Source organism: Hemitrygon akajei, chromosome 1, assembly GCF_048418815.1.
Source record: "Hemitrygon akajei chromosome 1, sHemAka1.3, whole genome shotgun sequence".
In the NCBI taxonomy this organism is placed as follows: Eukaryota; Metazoa; Chordata; class Chondrichthyes; order Myliobatiformes; family Dasyatidae; genus Hemitrygon; species Hemitrygon akajei.
This window is the reverse complement of record NC_133124.1, coordinates 216,016,245-216,038,074: the sequence shown is the minus strand read 5'-3', so window position 1 is coordinate 216,038,074 and position 21,830 is coordinate 216,016,245. Positions and strand designations below refer to the sequence as shown.

At 44.5% G+C, this 21,830-nt stretch overlaps 1 protein-coding gene across 3 annotated transcripts in view; it reads right to left on the bottom strand.

The window, feature by feature from the left end:
• The window catches only part of stard7 (StAR related lipid transfer domain containing 7), an 82,592-nt gene that overhangs the window by 4,596 nt on the left and 56,166 nt on the right, over positions 1–21,830 (bottom strand). For all 3 annotated transcript variants that reach the window (XM_073061024.1, XM_073061005.1, XM_073061014.1), the window contains exons 3-6: positions 10,607–10,785; positions 7,160–7,209; positions 4,744–4,854; positions 674–756 (exon numbers count right to left, since the gene is read on the bottom strand). In XM_073061024.1, coding sequence (XP_072917125.1) covers positions 674–756; positions 4,744–4,854; positions 7,160–7,209; positions 10,607–10,785 — 423 coding nt within the window. The remainder of the gene's footprint in view (positions 1–673; positions 757–4,743; positions 4,855–7,159; positions 7,210–10,606; positions 10,786–21,830) is intronic.

Sequence of the window (21,830 nt, the reverse complement as noted above, 5' to 3'; positions counted from 1 at the left end):
CTAATGGTTTAGCACCTTTCTCATTTTTCATTGGCACATTACCCTCGTGGCGTAATTGTTTTAATTAGGCACCTGATTAACTATTTCATTCTTATCTAAGGAATTGTCCTCATCTCATTATAAAAGTGATAGATTTTTCCAGAGGTGCCATCTTGGCTTCTTCTTTATTGCTTTGTCTTTGTATCTACACATCCCTTAGCATCATTTCTCAGCTCTATATTTAGTTTGCTTGGTATCTGTATGTTTGTTTGTGCTCCAAAATAAACTGAAATCTTGGAATTAATACTGCTCATCATTCCTGACTCCCAAAAAAGAATCCCAATCAGAAAATTAACAGAGATCTGACAGCATGGAAGATGGGCTGAAGGGCCTATTTCTATGTTATGTCCCTAGGCTTACAGATGATACAAACATTGACCGTGTAGGGTGACAATGAGGAGGAAAGCTTTAGACCAGGGGATCCTAACCTGTGGTCCATGGGTGGTAGGCAGTTAATGATAGGGGTCCAAGGCATAGAAAAAGGCCGTGAAACTCTGCTTTAGGCTACAAGACATGGGAGCAGAATTTGACCATTCAGCCACCGAGTCTGCTCCGCCTTTAGAGTGAATCGCAGAGAACGTCGGGCCTAGTGAGGAACGTGCAACAGCAAGGAGTGGAGTGAACCAATTCTCACCTCGATAACAACACCATCATATTGTTCTTTTGGTCCACGTGATAGCGCCGGATGTAGAGGTAATCCCTCGAGTACATGGGATACTGAAGATGGACACAAACAATAAATCTGTCAATCACTACTGTTATACATCATCTCTCCATATTAATCACATCCTACCGCAGCAACTATAAATAAGGTCTTCTGCATTAATAACTCATAAATGTGGTCTGATCTTCATCCAAGTCACAATAACAGACAAACACAATCTGCATAAACTATTAACACACAAACAATTGTACTTTCATGCATTTATTGAACACATTGTTTAATCATTCACAGTCCAGGCTGGAAAAAAGGATGTGAGCAGAAATAACTTCTACCAAACGTGTCCTGTAGCTACTGATCAGACTTACACAACTGTGAGGAGGAAGTTTAGACAATTCCTCTCTACAAAATTGTTGCAATCAATCAATATTTCTGGGATACTTTGCAATGAACAGCCCTCTTCAGGTCATGCCACAGCATCTCAATTGGGTTAAGGTCTGGACTCTGACTTGGCCATTCCAAAACACGAATTTTCTTCTTCTTAAATCATTCTGTTGTTGATTTATGCTTATGTTTTGGATCATTGTCTGTTTGATCATCCAACTTCTATTAAGCTTCAGGTGACTGCTACACTAAGATTCTCCTGTAAAATGTCTTGATACAATTTTGAATCCATTGTTCCCTCAACGACTGCAAGCTGCCCAGGCCCTGAGGCAGCAAAGCAGCCCCAAACCATGGGATGAGGTTTTGGTGTTGGTGTGCAGTCCCCCTTTTTCCTCCAATCACCACGATGTACGTATCTGCCAAAAAGTTCAACTTTTGTCTCATCTGTCCACAAAACATTGTCCCAGAAGCATTGTGGAGCAACCAGGTGGTCTTTTGGAGAGTTGAGAGATGCAGCAATGTTTTCTTTGGAGAGCAGTGGTTTCCCCCATGCTGTCCTTCCATGAACACCATTCTTGTTCAGTGTTTTTCTTACAATGGACACATGAACAGAGATTTTAGCAAGTTCTAGAGACTTCTACTGTTACCCTTGGGTTCTTTCTCACCTCCTTCAGCATTGCTCGCTGTACTCTTGGTGTGATCCTTGCAGGACACCCACTCCTTGGGAGAGTAGCAACAGTACTAAATTTCCTCCATTTCTCTTACTGTGGACTGATGAACATTCAGATCTTCAGAAATGCTTCTGTAGCCTTTTCCAGCTTCATGTATCTCTGCAATTCTTTTTCTAATATCCTCTGAAAGTCATTTTTGTTTGAGGCATGGTGCACCTTAACAGATCTTTCTTGAGAAGAGCAGTCTCTGTCAGTAACCTGACTTGACTTTGTGTCTTTTTTTTTTATAAATCGGGCAGGACACCTCTACAACCCACATCTCCAATCCCATCTCATTGACTGGAACACCTGACTCCAGATGGCTTTTAAAGAAGGCATTACCCCAGAGGTTCACGTATTTCTTTTGAACCTACACTGCAATCGTTTAAATTATGTACTCTGTACTGACAAGTACTCGGTATTGTTTGTGTTATTAGTTTAGGCAGATTATGTTCACCTATTATTGTGACTTACATGAAGATCAGACTACATTTTTTTGAGTAATGTACAGAACCGATAACTGCCAAGAGTTCACAAACCTTTTCCTGCAGTCGTAGCTGGGGTGCACAGTATTGTAGACTGGTTAAAATGGGAAGGGGGGTGGAAAACAGAAATAAAGAGTATTTCACTTTGCATTGGTTTAATCATATTAAGTGTTATTTGGTAACTGGAAAGACATAATATATAGTTCAGTGCAATAGTCTTAGACACCCTAGCTATGTGCCCAAGACTTTTGCATAGTACTATAAACACACCAAACTGGTGACTTGTTCTGTTTATGTAAAACACACCAATGAGATGACCTCCCAAAGCAATTCGGTGTCAAACACACACACATCCACAATCAGGAGTGACGTGCCTCTGATCCAAGCATCAGTATTCATTAAGTCACACGATATAAAGAATTTAAAATATAAAATCTTCTGTTCAACTAGGACAGAACAGTACACTATGGTATAGGCTCTTCAGCCCATGAAGGTGTGCCAACCTTATAACCTACTACAAGATCAATCTAACACTTCCCTCCCACATAACCCTCAATTTTTCTATCATACATGTGTCTATAGAGTCAGCCACAGTTCTAAATCGCAAAACAGGCCCTTCAGCCCATCTAGTCCATCCCAGACTGTTATTCTGCATATTCCCATTGACTGCACTTGCACCACAGCTTTCCCATCCATGTACTTATCCAAACTTCGAAACCGAGCCCACATCCAACACTTCCGCTGGCCAATCTTGAAGCCCTCTGTTGGTCAGGGTCAACCATGAAAGCTGCATCCCAGCTGTCCACATGATACACAAGCTAGGTCTGTACGATATGGAGAGCAAACCATTGCCCATGTGGCAGGCTTCCCCATCTGTGCAGCTGATGAATCCAGAGGAACAGCAGAGATCCATACAGTTTGGTACCAGCAGTGTCACAGGAGTTGCCAGTCAGTGTTGAACGAAACATAGGACTGCCTCAGGAACCCCAGATCCAGATTTTTCCTCTTGTTTACTCCCAAAGCCTTCCCCGTGAGTGGGTAGAGCCGCAAGGCAGCAGAGGCTTAAGATCAGAGTTTTCCTTCTCCGAGATGAGCTGCCAAACATGACTGATAAACCCCAACTGCCTGAAGCGACTGGTTTTAAGGTGCCAGTCACTTGCCTTTGCCCCTTCTCCTGTCAGTAGAAACTATTCCAACTGGCTTAGTAGCTAAGCCACATGTCAAGGCCAGGAGCTGGACTTGGTTGTCGGAAGCTATTCGGGATGGAGGCCATTGGGAGCATTTAAGAGGTAGTGGGAGCTTATCCCCACACTACCACCCCCAGCTATGACAACCTGAAGGAACCAATCCAAGAGTCTCTTAAATGTCTGATGTATCTACCTCTAACACCATTAATGACAGTGGGTTCAAGGTACCCACTACTCTTTGTTAAAAAAAAATCAACTACCTTTGACATCTCCCTTAAACTTTGCTCCAATCACCTCGGTATTAGCCATTTGTCCCTAGGAAAAGGCACTGGCCATCCACTCCATCTACGCCTCTTCTAAACTCACACACACTTCTATCAGGAAACCTCCCATCCTCTAGACTAGACGGATGACAATTTTTTTTGATTGATTGCAGTCTGGTAATAAGCTGCAATTTTACCACCATGATGAAAATGCCCGGTCCCATGGTCGATTGCTCACTTAACAGGCACATGCATGTGTGACCATGATGCCCAGTGGCTCCAATCCAGGTCAGAGCACCAAACACAAAGCCGGAGGAACTCAGCTCGGCAGGCAACATCTATTAATGGACAGTTGGCATTTCTGGTCAAGAACATTCTCTGGAAGGGAATCCAGAGGAGGTTCATGAGAATGATTCCAGGAATGAAGGGATAATATATGAGGAGCATTTGACGGCACTGGGCCTGTACTTGCTGGAGTTTAGAAGGGGGGGGGGGGGGGTTTCCCTTGGAACCTTTTGAATATTGAAAGGCCTAGATAGATGTGGGGAGGATGTTTCCTATAGTGGGGCAGTCTAGGACCAGAGGGCATAGCCTCAGATTAGGATATTCCTTTAGAACAGACGTGAGGAGGAATTTCTTTAGCCAAAGGGTTGTGAACCTGTGGAATTCATTGCCACAGACAGCTGTGGAGGCCAAGTACTTGGGTATATTTAAAGCGGAGGGTTATAGTTTCTTGAATAGTAGGAATGTGAAAGGTTATGGGGAGAATGATGTCAAAAAGGATGATGGATGGTGGGGCAGACTTGATGGGCTGAATGGCCTAACTCTGCTACTACCCATTCATTTCCCTCCACAGATGCCACTCAACCTGCCAAATTCCTCGAGCATCTTGTTTGTTACTTCAGATTGCAGCCTCTCACAACTCCCATTCAGTCCACAACCCGACAGTAGGTGACCAGACAAGAGGCTCTGGAAGAATGTCACACACACTTTAGAGAAGGAAAACATGCTTACCGGGAAATGTGTGACCCAGTGGACAACCTCCGACCCAGAGACCTCATCCCGTTCGATCACTTCCAGCTTAATTACCAGCTCATCCCATTTCTTCCTGTATTCAGTGTCCAGCTGCAAGGAGAGACCCCGTTAGATAACGTGGCAGAGGAAGGCATTACTCCACCTTAATTAACCACGGAAGAGTTATGTGTGATGAGAAAACCAGATGGCGATGGGGTCCAGAGTTGACCCCTCTGTGAACTATGCTGTTAACGAGAGAGGAGATGAAGGGGGGAGGCATCACATCCAGATGTGAGAGAGAGAGAGACAAAGATTTAAAGTTATGGCTCCATAGATGATTTAGTATTATGGCTCCATCGCTAATTGTTGACTTTAGCGCCAAGGACATTTGGCCTGTTTGTGTGGATCCCTGCTGACACAGAAAGAAGGCGCCAGGTGATGGACATGATGGATAGCTGGCACCCCGGCGGGGAGATAAAGCGAGTCTGCCGAGACACCGGCAGACAAGCCACGGGACGCTGAAAGAGCATTGTGCACCCACAGGAAGGTGGGGGTTCGGGGGAATCGATCAGAGGCTCACGGTGTGTGAAGGCAGACCGGTGGGGGCTTGTGTGCGTGTCCACCCTCGCCTGGGTAATGGGCTCACCACTGAAGAACGGTCTGGCCGGGAACGGAGGGGTCACAGTCGGTGATCGCAACAGCACAATAGGACAAGACGACAACGGAAGGTTTGCCTGCTGCAGCTGCTCACCTCTCACTCGCTCTCTCTCCCCCCAACGGTACAACAGCAACTACCTCAACCCAAAATGAACTGAACTCTGCATCATCTTAAGACTATTCATTTACCCCTAGACTTTGATAGAGCTTGGTTTTGATTCCTATTTCCACACTTCTGTATATATCATTGCTAACCTGTTTCATATATATTTGTATTTTATAGTACTGTATTACCTAGTTTACTAATAAACACTTTTAGTTACAGAACCACCAGACTCCAATGTATCATTCCATTTCTGCTGGTTTGGTAACCCGGTCACGGGGTACGTGACAGGAGGAACATCATTGGGAATAGTTATTGCCCCAGGACCACTGCCCGGGGCTTCAAAGGCAAGAACTAATCTTGTTAGAACAGCGAGATGCTGATTTCTGCTCTTGTTGTTCCAGGACAGCAACCTCTCTCTCCCTTGACTGGGGAGAGTGGGGAGGAAAAAGAGCCTCTCTGATGACTCAGTTGTGGGGGGTAGGGAGGGTTGGTACTTCTGCAGATGCAAGTTGGGGGGAGGATCGATGTTTCTGCTGCTCGTGTGCGTGCGTGCGTGTGTGGGCGGGCGGGCTTTGGGGATCTGATGTTCTATCATTCATTCTATGGGCTTTCTTGTTTCATGGCTGTCTGTGAAGAGCAAGAATTTCAGGCTGTATACTGTATACTTTGTCTGAAAATAAACTGAAACATTTGTCAAGTAAGACTTAGTATACTAGATCCCTCACAGAGACCATGGTTGACAGTCAGAGCTAGAGCAAAGAATGCCTGATAGATGTCCAAGGTGAGGTTGCGGAGGATGAGCGAGGTGGTACCACAGCCTCTAGAAAGGCTGACTGCATCTTGAGGACAAGGTCACCAAGTCAACCTGCAGTACAGGAAGGGAACCCTGGACATGCAGGGGCACCCAGAGAGATCAATAGTCCACAGACTTCTGCAACCCACATGGCTGTGGGATAGACAACTACATTTCTGCATTTAGTCCAGGGGTTCCCAACCTTTTTTATGCCATGGACCCCTACCATTAACCGAGGGTCTGTGGACCCCAGGTTGGGGAACCCCTGATATGATCAGAACATTGGGATCACCTCAATCCAGGGAGAAAGAGCTGGGACTTGGAGGAAAAGAAAATGCCCCATTTCCTTTGATCAGAGTCACAATAAATGACTTCATTTTTATTGTACATTCAAGTTCACTGCCATTCAACCACATAAACATACACTGCTAAAGGAAACAATATTCCTCTGAACCAAGGTGCACAACACAGTGCAACTCCCACAACATATAATGTAATATTCTCACTGACAAATAATCAAATACATTCCAGAAGATCTGACAGTTAGCACAAGGTGCATTTACAACACAAATTCAAAAGTAAGCACAGTAACAAACACTACTCGTGTTTCATAAGTGATGAGACCTGGGTGACAGCAGTGAGCTTAGCAGTCTCGTAGCCTGGGGGGAGAAGCTAGTTCCCACCCTGATAGTCTTTGTCCTAATACAACGGTACCTCTGCCTGATAGCAGGGGGTCAAAGAGATTGTACAAGGGAATGTATAGATTTAACTGAATAACATAATGCAACACTACACATTCCTTATTATCAACAGGATTACCTATACACTAACTTTTAAAAGATTTAGTTCTGCAGACATACCTGCACGTTGAAGAACTGTCGAGGGGTAACATCGGTGTATGTGCCAAAAACTGCAAGGGAAAAAAGTAAAATGAGTGAACGTTCTCATTAAGTCTCTCAAGAGAAGCCCAGTGTACAGTAGTACGCTGGCATTGTGGTAAGTTCAGTCCCAGAGACAGGAGGCCCACAGGCCTTTCCTGGAACCGGAGGATTGTCCGTACGCGTGGGTGGGAGGGATGGAGCGAAGGATGAAAGGGGCTTGCTTTGCTGTGTTGTCTTGGTGTTGTTCAGTTCTGTCTCGCTCTGCCAAGCATCATGGGCATGCTATGTTGGCACCGGAATGTGTGATGACACTTGTGGGCTGCCCCCAGCACATCCTTGTGTGTGTTGGTTGTTGGCATAAACAATGGGTTTCACTGCTTCAATGTACTGCCGTTGTTCATTCATTATGTGGTCAATCATGGTCTTTCCATGACCATGATTGCTCTTGGCAAATTTTTCTACAGAAGTGGTCTGCCACTGCCTTCTTCTAGACGGTGTCTTTACAAAGGCAGGTGACTTCAGAGATTATCTGCCTGGCGTCAGTGGTCACATAACCAGGACTTGTGATCTGCACTGGCTGCTCATACGACCATCCACCACCTGCTCCCATGGCTTCACATAACCCTGATCGGGGGCTAAACCTTGCCCAAGGGTGACCTGTAGGCTAGCAGAGGGAAGGAGCTCCTTACACCACCCCGCCAGCCAGCCGTACGACAAATAAATTAATCTGTATCGAGTGATCTGGAGACAAGTCTAACCTGGCAGATGGTTTATTTGATGTATTGAGACTTTATAAAAAGTAGTGAGTGGCAAGAATATTGAATACAGATCAACAGAAAAATTCAGTTACATAAAACAACAGAGCAGTGTTGGATCTTGATGCTTTTACAATCCAAACATCAAGAATGAGGCATTAAAATTGTTGCTTAAAGCTGTTTTATCAAATGTTACAAGAGCAAAGGCAAAGAAAAAGGTCGAGAGAAGTCCCAATTAAAAAGTAGTCACGGTCTTCTCATACCAGCCTCGAGATAACAGAAATTCCACTGATAACATTTAACCAGAACTAAGTACAGTGTCGCCTGCTAAAGAAAACCATGAAATCTCTCAAAAAAAATGCAGAAGTTGGAAAATTCACCAAGCCACGTGCATACAAGGGAACGCACAAAAATACAAGCCACAGGAAAAATAACAATTGTACACCCTAATCCAACAGGAACAGGCCCTTCAGCTATGTTGTTGTGGTAAATTAGTTACACGAGTAATCAAGTGCCCAACTAAACTAATCCCTTCTACACTACAATGGCAATATCCTTCCACGCTCTGCATACTCATGAGAACATCTAAAATGCCCAAGCACATCTACCTCCTCCACCACACTCCAGAAACTGTTTAAAAACCTGCCCCAGACACTTCCTTTGAACCTGCGCCATCTCACCTGGCATGAATGCCCTCCAGAATGAGTTGAAACCATAATATGGTGCAATTCGCCGTGCTGTTTGAGAGGGAGCGTGGCAGGCTGGAGATTCGGCTCTACCAAAAGAGGTGCGAGGCGCTCCTTCCCTCTGCTAGCCTACAGGTCATCCTTGGGCAAGGTGTAGCAGCTGCTCAGCTCCCCCCTACCCCACACAACCCGGATCAGGGTTGTGAAGCCACAGGAGCAGGTGGTGGATGGTCGCATGAGCAGCCGGTGCATATCACAAGTCCTGGCGTGGACATTCATTGCTGCCCTAAATGCCAGCAGCACAAGGGGCAACAAGTAAAAGGTAACTACAGGGACTAACATTCTCCAATGAAGACCTCCCACCTGGCTTGAAGCAACAACCACCTGGAGGAACTCAGTGGGCTGAGCAACATCTGTAAGATGAAGGAGGAATCAAAGTTTCAGGTGGACCCGCCGAGTTCCTCTAGTAGCTTAGATGCTGCTCCAGATCCCACCATCTTCATGTCCACATCCACCCTGGGCTCAGTAAGACTCCGTATCAATTGTCCAACTCTATGCTGACCAACACTGACCACTGTGCTTCTGAACCAAGGTCCAAGGTAAAAGGTAACCCATGGCCACAAGTGTTGAGTGAAGTACAGTACTGTGCAAATGTCTTAGGCACATTTTTAAAAAAAGACCTGTAAAGTGAAGACACTTTCAAAAGTAGTGAAAAGTTTCGAAGTATCAAAAAAAAACCAAATCAAATCAATGTTTGGTGTCACCATCCTTTGCCTTTTAAAACTGCATCAGGTCTCTTAGGTGCAATGTCATGCAGATTTATATGAAAAAAAAATCAGCTGGCAGGTTGTTCCAAGCACCTTGGCAAACTTGCCGCAGTTCTTCTGCACTCTTTGGCTGTTTCACTTGCTTCTGTCTCTTCAGGTAATCCCAGACAGCCTCAGTGATGTTGAGATCAGGGTTCTGTGAAGGCCATACCATCTGAAACCACACAGAAAACCTTTGACGCCCAAGACTTTTGCACAGTACTTTAGAAACTACTGGACTCTAGACAAAGGCTTTGCTCAGTACCAGAACAGGCAACTGCCACACGTGGGCATTTCCTACCCAACTGCCCAAGGGAAGGGATCGGCCTTCCTTCAAGCAAGGACCCCCACACTCCAAAGCTCTGCTCTCTTCTCACTGCTGCCATTGGGAAGCAGCTTAAGGTCGCACACCAGCAGGTTCACCCTACAGCCACCAGGTTCCTGATCCAGTGTGAATAACCCCAACTCTGAACTGATGCACAATCTATAGACTCACTTTCAAGGACTCTACAACTCATCAGTATTATTCAGTTTGTCAGATCTTTGTGTAGTTTTGCATTGATATTACGGCTATTTTCCTGTAAACGTGTACAAGAAAATGAATCTCAGAGTAGTATGTAAAGACTTTGATAATAAGTTTACTTGGTCTTTGCTGAGGTTCAAAGGGAATATGCTGAATGTCCTTAATGCGTTTTCTTGGTTATGGTGACCACGTGGCTGGACCAGGACGAGTTTTTGGTGATATGTATACCTTACAAATTGAAGCTCGGCACCATCCCCACCCTAAGGAGTTTGTACATTCTCCCATGACTGTGAGGGTTTCCTCCAGGTGCTCTAGTTTCCTCCCACAGTCCAAAGCCCTACCAGTTGGCAGGTTAATTAGTCATTATAAATTGTCCCGTGATCATGCTAGGGTTAGATTGGGGAGGTTGCTGGGCGACATGGCTCGAAGGACCAGAAGAGCCTGTTCCATGCTGTATCTCAATCAATAAAGAAAATAACAATAATGTATAGAGCAACACAAAGTGCTGGAGGAACTTCGCAGGTCTGGTAGCTTCAATGGAAGAGAATACATGGGTCGAGACCCTTCATCAGGACTTGTGTGTCAAGGTAGCATAGGATGATATACACGTACTCAGAAAATGAATTTACTTTGAACTTTTTGCAGGGTGGTCTTACCTCTGTACTGGTAGAGATGACTACCTGGGATGGGTCTGCGCCACAGTCGGAAGCAGGACCTGTCCATCACCAGCTCCCACGCATCGTCCTGCTTGGGATGTTTGTCACACAACACGTGTTCTCTGCTCTGCTGCTTCTCGTCCAACGGGATGTCCAGGTTTTTGAAATCATTCAGACACCTGCACCAGGTAATAAAATCGCTCATCAGCAAGAGCAAGGGAGAAACAGAAAGACCCAAGCATCGAGAGTCTGATTTATCAAAACGTGCAGTGAAGTGCGTCGTTAATATTAACAACCAACACACCCGAGGATGTGCTGCGGGCAGCCCGCAAAAGCATCACCACACATTCCAATGCCAACTTAGCATGTCCACAATGTTCAGCAGAACACAAGCAGCAGCAAGGACTAAACAAAACAAGCCATATACATACACACACCACACACTTCCAACCCACAGCTGGGACTTCAGTTCTTAGCCCAGGACTCTCAGATATCGGGCCTCCAAACACCAGCCTGGCCCAGACTTGCAGACTCTGGGCCTATGACCTCTGAACACGCCAACCCAGGGGTTTCAACCTTCAGGCCCCAAACTCTAGACTTGCCAAATTTGGTTCTCACCCTTCAGACTTGCTGAGCTCTGACTCCCTGACCTCCCCACATCACTCCCCAGTCATGCACTCATATGACATTGTACGTCCAACACCGTGGATCAGGTTCATAGCTTCATGGAGTTCTACAGCACAAACAGGCCCTTTGGCCTAATTTGTCCATGCTAACCAAGACGCCTGTCTAAACTAATCCCATTTACCTGCATTAGGTCCATAATCCCTTGAAGCCTTTCCTATCTTCTAACTCTGATTTTTTAAAATCTTGTACCCACATGTACCACTAACTCTGGCAGCTCATTCCAAATATCCACATCCTGCATGGAAAAATGCCCATCGGGTCCATTTTACATCTTTACATCCCCCACCACGTTAAACCTAAGCCCCCTAGTTTTCAAAGTTAGGGGTATCTACCTACAGCAGGGGCTCCCAACACTTTCATGCCATGGACCAATACCATTTAGCAAAGGGTCCAAGAACCCCCAATCTGCAGAATCTATGTCCCACCATTCCATCATGGCTGATTTTCCCTCTCAACACTATTTTCCCGTACACTTTGATCCCTCTGCGATCCTCACGATCCTCTCGTCCATGTACCACTCCAGGAAATTCTTGGATAGGAACGTGATACCTAAATGAAACCACTGTACCTACCTCAAACACTTCCTCCTGCATGGATAACAAACACAATTCATAGAAATATAACGTAGAAAGTGGGAGGTTATGAGACCATAAAACACAGGAGCAGAATTAGGCCATTTGGCCCATCCAGTCTGTTCTGCTATTCGGTCTTTGCTGATGTATTTTCTCTCTCAACGCCATTTTCCAGCCTTCTCCCCATGACCTTTGACACTCTTACTAATCAAGAACCTATCAAACTCTAAATATACTCAAGGATTTGGCCTCCTTAGCAGTCTGTGGCAATGAACACCCTCTAGATAAGAAAATTCTTCATCTGTTCTAAAGGGACATCCTTCTTTTCTGAGGCTGTACCCTCTGGTCCTTGACTCTCCCACTATTGGAAACATCCTCACCACGTCTACTCTATCTAGGCCGTTCAATATTTGATAGGTATTGAATATCCAGATAACCCTTCAGATTCCTTTAATCTAAAAAAAAAGAGCCCCCTGTCTATTCAGTCTATGCTTATAACTCAAACCCTCTGATCTTAGTAGTATCCTTAGAAATCCTTTCTGCCTGCTTCAAGACCTCCTACAAAAGGTAGTGGATTTGGCCCAGAACATCACAGATAAAACCCTCCCAACCATTGAGCACATCTACATGAAGCACTGTCATATGAAAGCAGCATCCATCAGAGATCCCCACCACCCAGTCCTTGCTCTCTTCTCACTGCTACCATGAGGCCTCAGGACTTGCACCAGATTTAAGAACAGCTACTTGAACAAAAGGGACAACCACACTCACTTGCCAGTCCATTCAGATGTTCCCACAACCAATGATCTTACGTAAAGGACTCTATCTCATGTTCTCGCTATTCATTACTATTTATATTCGCACAGTATGTTGTCCTTTGCACTCTGGGTGATCTTTCACTGATCCCGTTATAGTTACTATTCTACAGACTTGCTGATCATGCCCGCAGGAAAATGAATCTCAAGGTTCATATATGTACTTTGATAATAAAATTTACTTCGAATTTTGAAGTCTTCACATGAAACCCTGCATACTAAGTGGGGCCAAGTACTGTATACCTTCCATTAACATCTGGGGCCGGGTTCTAAATTAGGAGAGCTGTCCCAGGTACAAAGAACAACCTGACGTGGTTCAGCATATACAACTATACACCAGACTCAGATTCAGATCAGTTCACTGACAGTTCCAGTTCACTGGACTTTAGGAAGGCCTTTGACAAGGTTCCGCACGGAAGGTTAGTTAGGAAGATTCAATCGTTAGTTATTAATATTGAAGTAGTAAAATGGATTCAACAGTGGTTAGATGGAGATACCAGAGAGTAGTGGTGAATACTGTTTGTGAGGTTGGAGGCCAGTGACTAGTGGTGTGCCTCAGGGATCTGTATTGGGTCCAATGTTGTTTGTCATATACATTAATGATCTGGATGATGGGGTGGTAAATTGGATTACTAAGTATACAGATGATATTAAGGTAGGTGGCGTTGTGGATAATGAAGTAGGTTTTCAAAGCTTGCAGAGAGATTCAGGCCAGTTAGAAGAGTGGGCTGAGCGATGGCAGATGGAATTTAATGCTGATAAATGTGAGGTGCTACATTTTGGTAGGAATAATCCAAATAGGACATACATGGTAAATGGTAGGGCGTTGAAGAATGCAATAGAAGAGTGATCTAGGAATAATGGTGCATAGTTCCCTGAAGGTGGAATCTCATGTGGATAGGGTGGTGAAGAAAGCTTTTGGAATGCTGGCCTTTATAAATCAGAGTATTGAGTATAGGAGTTGGGATATAATGTTAAAATTGTACAAGGCATTGGTAAGGCCGAATTTGGAGTATTGTGTACAGTTCCGGTCACCGAATTATAGGAAAGATATCAACAAAATAGAGAATGTTACCCGGGTTTCAGCACCTAAGTTACAGGGAAAGGCTGAACAAGTTAGGTCTTTATTCTTTGGAGCGTAGAAGGTTGAGGGGGGACTTCATAGAGGTATTTAAAATAATGAGGGGGGATAGATCGAGTTGACGTGGATAGGCTTTTTCCATTGAGAGTAGGGGAGATTCAAATAAGAGGACATGATTTGAGAGCTAGAGGGCAAAAGTTTAAGGGTAGCACAAGGGGGAATTTCTTTACTCAGAGAGTGGTAGCTGTGTGGAACAAGCTTCCAGTAGAAGTGATAGAGGCAGGTTCGGTATTGTCATTTAAAGTAAAATTGGATAGGTATATGGACAGGAAAGGAATGGAGGCTGAGTGCGGGTCACTGGGACTAGGTGAGTGTAAGCATCGGCACGGACTAGAAGGGCCGAGATGGCCTGTTTCCGTGCCGTAATGGTTATATATGGTTATATACAATAAGGTACAATGCTAAGCTCTTGTTCATGTGAACCTTTCTACCACATACAGGACATGATTTAGAATATCCTCCATCCTCCACTTCCCTGGGTCAAAATAGCTCCAGCAACATTGAAGCAGCCCACTTGACTACCACCAATACAGCACAGCTGCAGTGTGCATCATCTACAAAATGGACAATTGCCAAGCCTACTCTGATAACACTCCCAAACTTACCATCTCTATCACCAAAGCCAAAGTTTGAAGTTCAAAGTAAATTTATCATCATTTACGTCACCATATACAACCCTAAAATTCATTTTCTTGTAGGCATACTCAATAAATCCAATAACCATAATAGAATCAACGAAAGACTGCACTAACAGGGCAGACAAGCAGTGTGCAAAAGACAACCAAATACAAATACAAATGTAAAAACAAATAATAATAATAAACAATAAATATTGAGAAACATGAGATAAGAGTCTTTGAAAGTGAGTCCATTGGTTGTGGGAACAGTTCAGTGATGGGGGTGTGAAGTTGAGGGGTAATGGCTGTTCATGAACCTGGTAGTGAGAGTCCTAAGGCTCCTGTACCCAACAAGGAAAGCTGGAAATCTACCAGCTGCACTTTCTTCCCTAAGTCACACATTACTCAGACCAGGAAATAACAATCTAAAATTGTGTTCTTAACTGATAGAACGATTGGCTTGTTCCTGTTTCACAAGTGGTTGATCTGTACCAACAGGAAGTCAACTCAGAACATTACAGCACGGTACAGGCCCTTCGGCCCACGTTTTGTTGATCTTTTAGCCTACTCCAAGATGAAAGTAACCATTCCCTCCCAGAGTCTTCCATTTGTCAATCAATCGTACCTATCATAAGAGTCTCTTAAATGTCCCAATGTATCTGCCTTTACCACTACCCTGTATGGATGTTTCATGCAACCACCTGTGATATCCCCTTATTTTTTTTTCCCCCAATCATCTTTAAATCACACTGTCTCGTATTAGCCATTGCCACACTGGGAAAAGGGTGCTGGCTGTCCATTCTATTTATGCCTCTTATCATGTCTGAGTGAGCAGACCAGCATAAAATATGTACAGTGACAAGGATGGAAAAGGTCTTCAAGCGGACAACCCAAGTGTGTCAGAGCAGTGCAGCCAGGAGACAGGACATAGCAACCATGGTGCTCACCCAGCCAGTCCGAGTTTCTTGCTTTTAGCCCATACCCCTCCAGGATCCTCCCTTCTATGCAGCTGTCCAAGAGCTTCTTAAATGAAGCTGTTGTACCTGCCTCAAGCACTTCCTTCGGCATGATAACATGATTGATGCAAATACGATGTGGAAAGTGGAAGGTTATGAGACCATAAAACACAGGGACAGAATTCAGCCATTTGGCCCATCGAGTGTGATCCGCCAATCTTGGCTGATGTATTTTCCCTTTCAACACCATATTCCAGCTTTTTCCCCCATAACTTTTGACACCCTTACTAATCAAGAATCCATCAACCTCCTCTTAAAATGGTTTGGCCACACAGCCATCTATGGCAATGAATTCCACAGATTCACCACCCTCAGGCTCAGAGGCTCCCAAGCTTTTTTATGCCTTGGACCAATACCATCAAGCAAGGGGTCCACGAACAGCATGCTGGGAACCCTGCTTGCTAAAGAAATTCATAAGAACATCATGAAATAAGAGCAGGAGTAGGCCATCTGGCCCATCGGCCCATTGAGCCTGCCCCGTCATTCAATAATATCATGGCTGGTCGGTCTGTAAACTCAGCTCCATCTACCTGCCTTTTCCCCATAACTCTTGATTCCCCTATGTAAAAATCTATTTAACTATCTTAAATATATTTAGTAAAGATGCCTCAACTGCTTCCCTGGGCAGAGAATTCCACAGATTCACCACTCTCTGGGAAAAACAGTTTCTCCTCATCTCCATCCTAAATCTTCTCCCCTGAATCTTGAGGCAATGTCCACTAGTTCTAGTCTCACTTACCAATGGAATCAACTTTCCTACTTCTATCTTATCTATCCCTTTCAAAATTTTCAAGATCCCCTCTCATTCTTCTGAATTCCAGAGAGTATAGCCCCAAGTAACTCAATCTCTCCTCATTGGTTAACGCCTTCATCTCTGGAATCAACCTGGTGAACCTCCTCTGCACTGCCTCCGAAGCCAGTATATCCTTCCTCAAGTATGGAGGCCAGAACTGCACACAGTACTCCAGGTGCGGCTTCACCAGTACCCTGTATAGTTGCAGCATGACCTCCCTGCTCTTGAATTCAATCCCTCTAACAATGAAGGCCAACATTCCATTTGCTTTCTTAATAACCTGCTGCACCTGCAAGCCAACTTTTTGTGATTCATGCACAAGCACTCCCAAGTCCCTCTGCACAACAGCAAGCTGCAATCTTTCACCATCTAAATAATAAGCTGCTCTTCCATTATTCCTTCCAAAGTGGATGATCTCACATTTACCAACATTGTATTCCATCTGCCAGACCTTGGCCCACCCACTTAGCCTATCTCTATCCCTCTGCAGACTCTCCACATCCTCTGTACAATATGCTTTTCCACTCAGTTTAGTGTCATCAGCAAATTTTGCTACTCTACACTCAGTCCCCTCTTCCAAATCATCAATGTAAATGGTAAACTACTGCGGGCCCAGCACAGACCCCCTGCGGCACTCCACTCACCACCGACTGTCAACCGGAGAAACACCCATTTATACCAACTCTCTGCCTTCTATTGGTTAACCAATCCACTATCCATGCCAATACACTTCCTCTGGCTCCATGCATCTGTACCTTATTTATAAATCTCTTGTGTGGCAACTTATCGAACACCTTCTGAAAATCCAAGTATACGATATCCACCTGTTCCCCTCTATCTCATCTTCTCATCTCTGATCTAGAGAGACATCCTTCTATTCTGTGGATGTCCCTCTGGCTCGAGCCTCTCCCACTATTGGAAACAACTTCATCTTGTCCACTCCTTCTAGGCCTCCACTTGTACTTGATTAAACTCAAAATTGCTGTGTGCATACATCTTCTAAATGCTGATGGATTGGAAAATTAATGAACAAGTGTCTCAAGAGTCCTTTTATAGATTCAAAGTATGTTTATTATCAAAGTATGTACAGAGAATACAACCCTGGGATTCATCTTCCCCACAGACCATATAACCATGTATAACCATATAACAATCACAGCACGGAAACAGGCCATTCCGGCCCTCCTAGTCCGTGCCGAACTCTTAATCTCACCTAGTCCCACCTACCCGCACTCAGCCCATAACCCTCCACTCCTTTCCTGTCCATATACCTATCCAATTTTACCTTAAATGACACAACTGAACTGGCCTCTACTACTACTACTACTACTACAGGAAGCTCATTCCACACAGCTATCACTCTCTGAGTAAAGAAATACCCCCTCGTGTTTCCCTTATACTTTTGCCCCCTAACTCTCAAATCATGTCCTCTCGTTTGAATCTCCCCTACTCTCAATGGAAACAGCCTATTCACGTCAACTCTATCTATCCCTCTCAAAATTTTAAATACCTCGATCAAATCCCCCCTCAACCTTCTACGCTCCAATGAATAGAGACCTAACTTGTTCAACCTTTCTCTGTAACTTAAGTGCTGAAACCCAGGTAACATCCTCGTAAATCGTCTCTACACTCTCTCTAATTTATTGATATCTTTCCTATAATTTGGTGACCAGAACTGTACACAATATTCCAAATTTGGCCTTACCAATGCCTTGTACAATTTTAACATTACATCCCAACTTCTGTACTCAATGCTCTGATTTATAAAGGCCAGCGTTCCAAAAGCCTTCTTCACCACCCTTTCTACATGAGACTCCTATCTACAGACAGCCACGAAACAAACATCATGGAACTACCATGAAACCTGTTCAAGAAAGCTTCTGGCAAAAAGCGAGCAAACACCACATAGAATATCAAACATCAAACCAGGAATCCAGTAGCATTCAGTTCAGTGCCGTGCTGTTAACCCACTGCAGCTTGCAGGGTGAAGCATTCTGCAGTGAAATGCCCCAGACTGCATCAATTGCCCCAATTAAACCGCTCAAAAACAGCATAAAACAAAGAGCAACCATAATCCAGGAACAGGTTCAGCTCGAACCCCAAAGACTCCCAAAACGAATCCAAAGCCTCTCTAACCAGTCCTTGCAACGTGGATCCCAAGACTCCTCCACTTTCCTCCAACAGCAGATAACAAGAGGGTGAGGAAGGCTAGTCAACACAGGCAGATGGCATCCGCAGTAAAGACCAACACAGCCCAAGGATTGCACGGGGGCAGCCTGCATGCCTCACCATGCTTCCAGTGCCAACATGCAGTCACGGGGAGAACGCACAAACTCCTTACAGAGCATGGCGGGAACTGAATACTCCCCACTGGCACTGTAACGCACTATGCTAAGATGCCACCCATTGGCAACTAGGCAGGCAAATTGTATGCTAGCCTTTATCACCAGGGCAAGGGTTTCCAAACTTTCTTATGCCAATGAGCCTTACTATTATCCTCCATATTTTATGACCAAGAAAGATCTCCAACTATGCCTTAATGCTTCAGTGTCACCAAGAGGATATTACCACAATCATGAGGAAACGTTGGAGGTGGATTGGACATGTGATGAGAAGAGAAGTCAACTCCATCGTCAAGACAGCACTTCATTGGACCCGTGAAGGGCTGAGGAAAAGCAGGAGATCAAAGACAACTTGCTGACACACACTTGAGGCAGAAATGAGGACTCTAAACCACACCTGGGGACAATAGTGAAAATGACCAAAGATAGGCAGTGATGGAGGACCTTCAACACCAATGGCATTAACAGGAAGTAAGTAGGAGCCTTACCATTAACCAAGGGAGCCGAGGACCCCAGACTGGGAACCTCTCTGCCCTGGAGGATTTGAGTACCACAATTAGATAGGGCCACGGTGAGATCACACCTGGAGCTTCATGTACAAACTGTGCTTCTAACATGCTGTTCAGGGAATGTAGCAGAATTTTACCAGACTGGTTCATGAAATGGCAAACTTGTCACTTGGCAGGAACACTGAGCTGGAAAGTTTGATTTTTCTGGAGTGCAGAAGAACGAGTGGAAAGACAAAAGAAATAATGGGCTCAATGCAAGGAGGAGAGTCTCCTGATCAAGGAAACTAGAATTTGGTATACAAGGAAAAATAATTTTAATTTGATGCAAAAGATGTTTTTCACTGTATGTTTGGATATTTCACTGTGCTTCTCACATCCAAACGTACAGTCAAAAGCAACTTCTGCATCAAATTAAATCAGTGAAGACAGAGACAGCCAACACCCAAAACATACAAAGAAAAGTGTCTTTTGTGTCAAATTAAATGAGCGAGCAATGTACAGGGCAGCCCACAACTATTGCCATGCTTCCAGCACCACAGTATGCCCATAACTCACTTGTCTTTGGAACATGGGAGGAAACCGGAGCACATTAAAGAAGGCCATGCAGTCACAGGGAGTACGTACGAATCCCTTACAGAGAGCAGTGGAAAATGAATCCTGAACTTACAAATAGCGCTGTAAAGCACCGAACTAACTGCTGCGTTACCATGCCAACCCACCCACCCCACAAATGGGAAACTGACTCTGGCTGTTTCTGCCTCTCATCATGTGATACATCTCCATTGTTATCGCAGCTTCACCGAAAGCAATCACAACTCATTCAATCTCTCCTTATAACTTGAGCTCTCCAATCCAGGCAAGCTTGAATAGCTCAACAGCTATTGAATAGCTGCTCTGTCTGATAAATTACGAAAATCTAAGTCCCTCACACACACTGACGAGGAGAACAAACTGCAAGACAAGAAAACACACCAATGACGTTATTGGCCAGAACAGAATCTGCGAATCTCTGTGAGACCACTGGGAATGTCGAGGCCCAGTGTCTTCAAGCCTGGGTCAGAGACAGCTAGAAGTCAAAGACAATGGCCTACCTAGGGTTTAAAGGATGGTGTACATTTGTGTGTGGATGAGAGGGAAGAAAGGGGCTTGTTTAGCTGTTATGTTGCTTGTTGTGTTGTTTCATGTTCTGTATTGTTTATTTATTGGGATACAGTGCAAAACAGGCTCTTTAAGTCACACTGCCCAGCAACATACCCATTTAACTCTAACCTAACCATGAGGCAATTTACAATAACCAATTAATCCACCAACCGGTAAGTCTTTGGACTGTGGGAGGAAGGTGCCCATGCGGTCATGGAGAAAACGTACAAACTCCCTACAGACAGTGGCAGGAATTGAACCTGGGCCACTGGCACTGTAAGCCATTGTGCCAACCATTATGCTACCTGCAACCCTGAGCACAGTGGGCATGCTATGTGGGTACCGGAATATATGGCAACACTTACAGGCTACCCCCAGCAAATCCTTTGTTTGCATTGGCTGTTAATGCAGATGATGCATTTCACTTTATGTTTCGATGTACATATGACAAATAAATTTCACTCTAATTCACTCAAAGAGCAAATCAGATTAATGAATAGACATGCACAGTAGGCTTCCAGATTCCACATTACCCTGCATGTTTTAAATGTGGTGGTTCGATCAGCTGCAGAAGTTGGACAACAGAAAGAATGGGAAGCAGCCAACCAGATCAGTGGGCCCAGTCAGTTCCCACAGCAGTGGTAGTATCCAAACACCAGCATTTCCCCGTGGAGAACACATTGCCCTGGGCCCAACATAAGCTGCTCTTATGTTTCAGGAGATTCTGTGACAAAGACTAGCAAATTCTACAGATGTACAGTGGAGAGCATGCTGACTGGTTACATCACTGTCTGGTATGGGTGCACCAATGCACAGGAATAGAAAATGCTGCAGAGGGTTGTAGAGTTAGCCTGCTCCATCAAGGGCACTAGGCTCGCCACCGAGGACATCTTCAATAGGCGATGCTTCAAGATGGTGGAATCCATCATGAAGAACATGCCCTCTTCTCGTCAGTGCAGAGGTACAGGAGCCTGAAGACACATTCTTAATGTTTTAGGACCAGCTTCTTCCCTTCCATCAGATTTCTTAATCGGTCCATGAGGACTACCTCTCTATTTTGCTGTTTTCTTTGCACTGTATTTTTAATATTTCTCATTCAGAATTACTTTATAGTCGATATGTGAAACATACCAGAATTGAATGATTCAGGTTCAGTGCCAAGCATAAAACACGGGACAATACCATAACAGACAACGCAAGTAGCAACCAACGATTCACGAGACAATACAGCACTCAACAATTAGCAGAAAGGTCACATGCACAAAAGTCAATAATCAAACTTCAATAAATGTGATGTGAATAGACTTAATAATTAGCAACAGAACAAGACGAGCAGGAACTTTTGACCTACAGTAACCTTTACGTCTTGCAGTGTACTGCTGCAGACCTGTCTGATTACACCAACAGGCACTTTCGGAATTCACACTGTTCTGTGCAACATGAAATTTCACATGATAAACAAGGTGACCAAAGTCTATGAAACAATGGATCACCATATTCACAAAGACAGCCATACAGGCCAAGTCATTTGGTGCATTTAAAACAGAGGTTAATAGGTTCTTGATCAGTATCGTCTCAAAGGTTATGGGGAG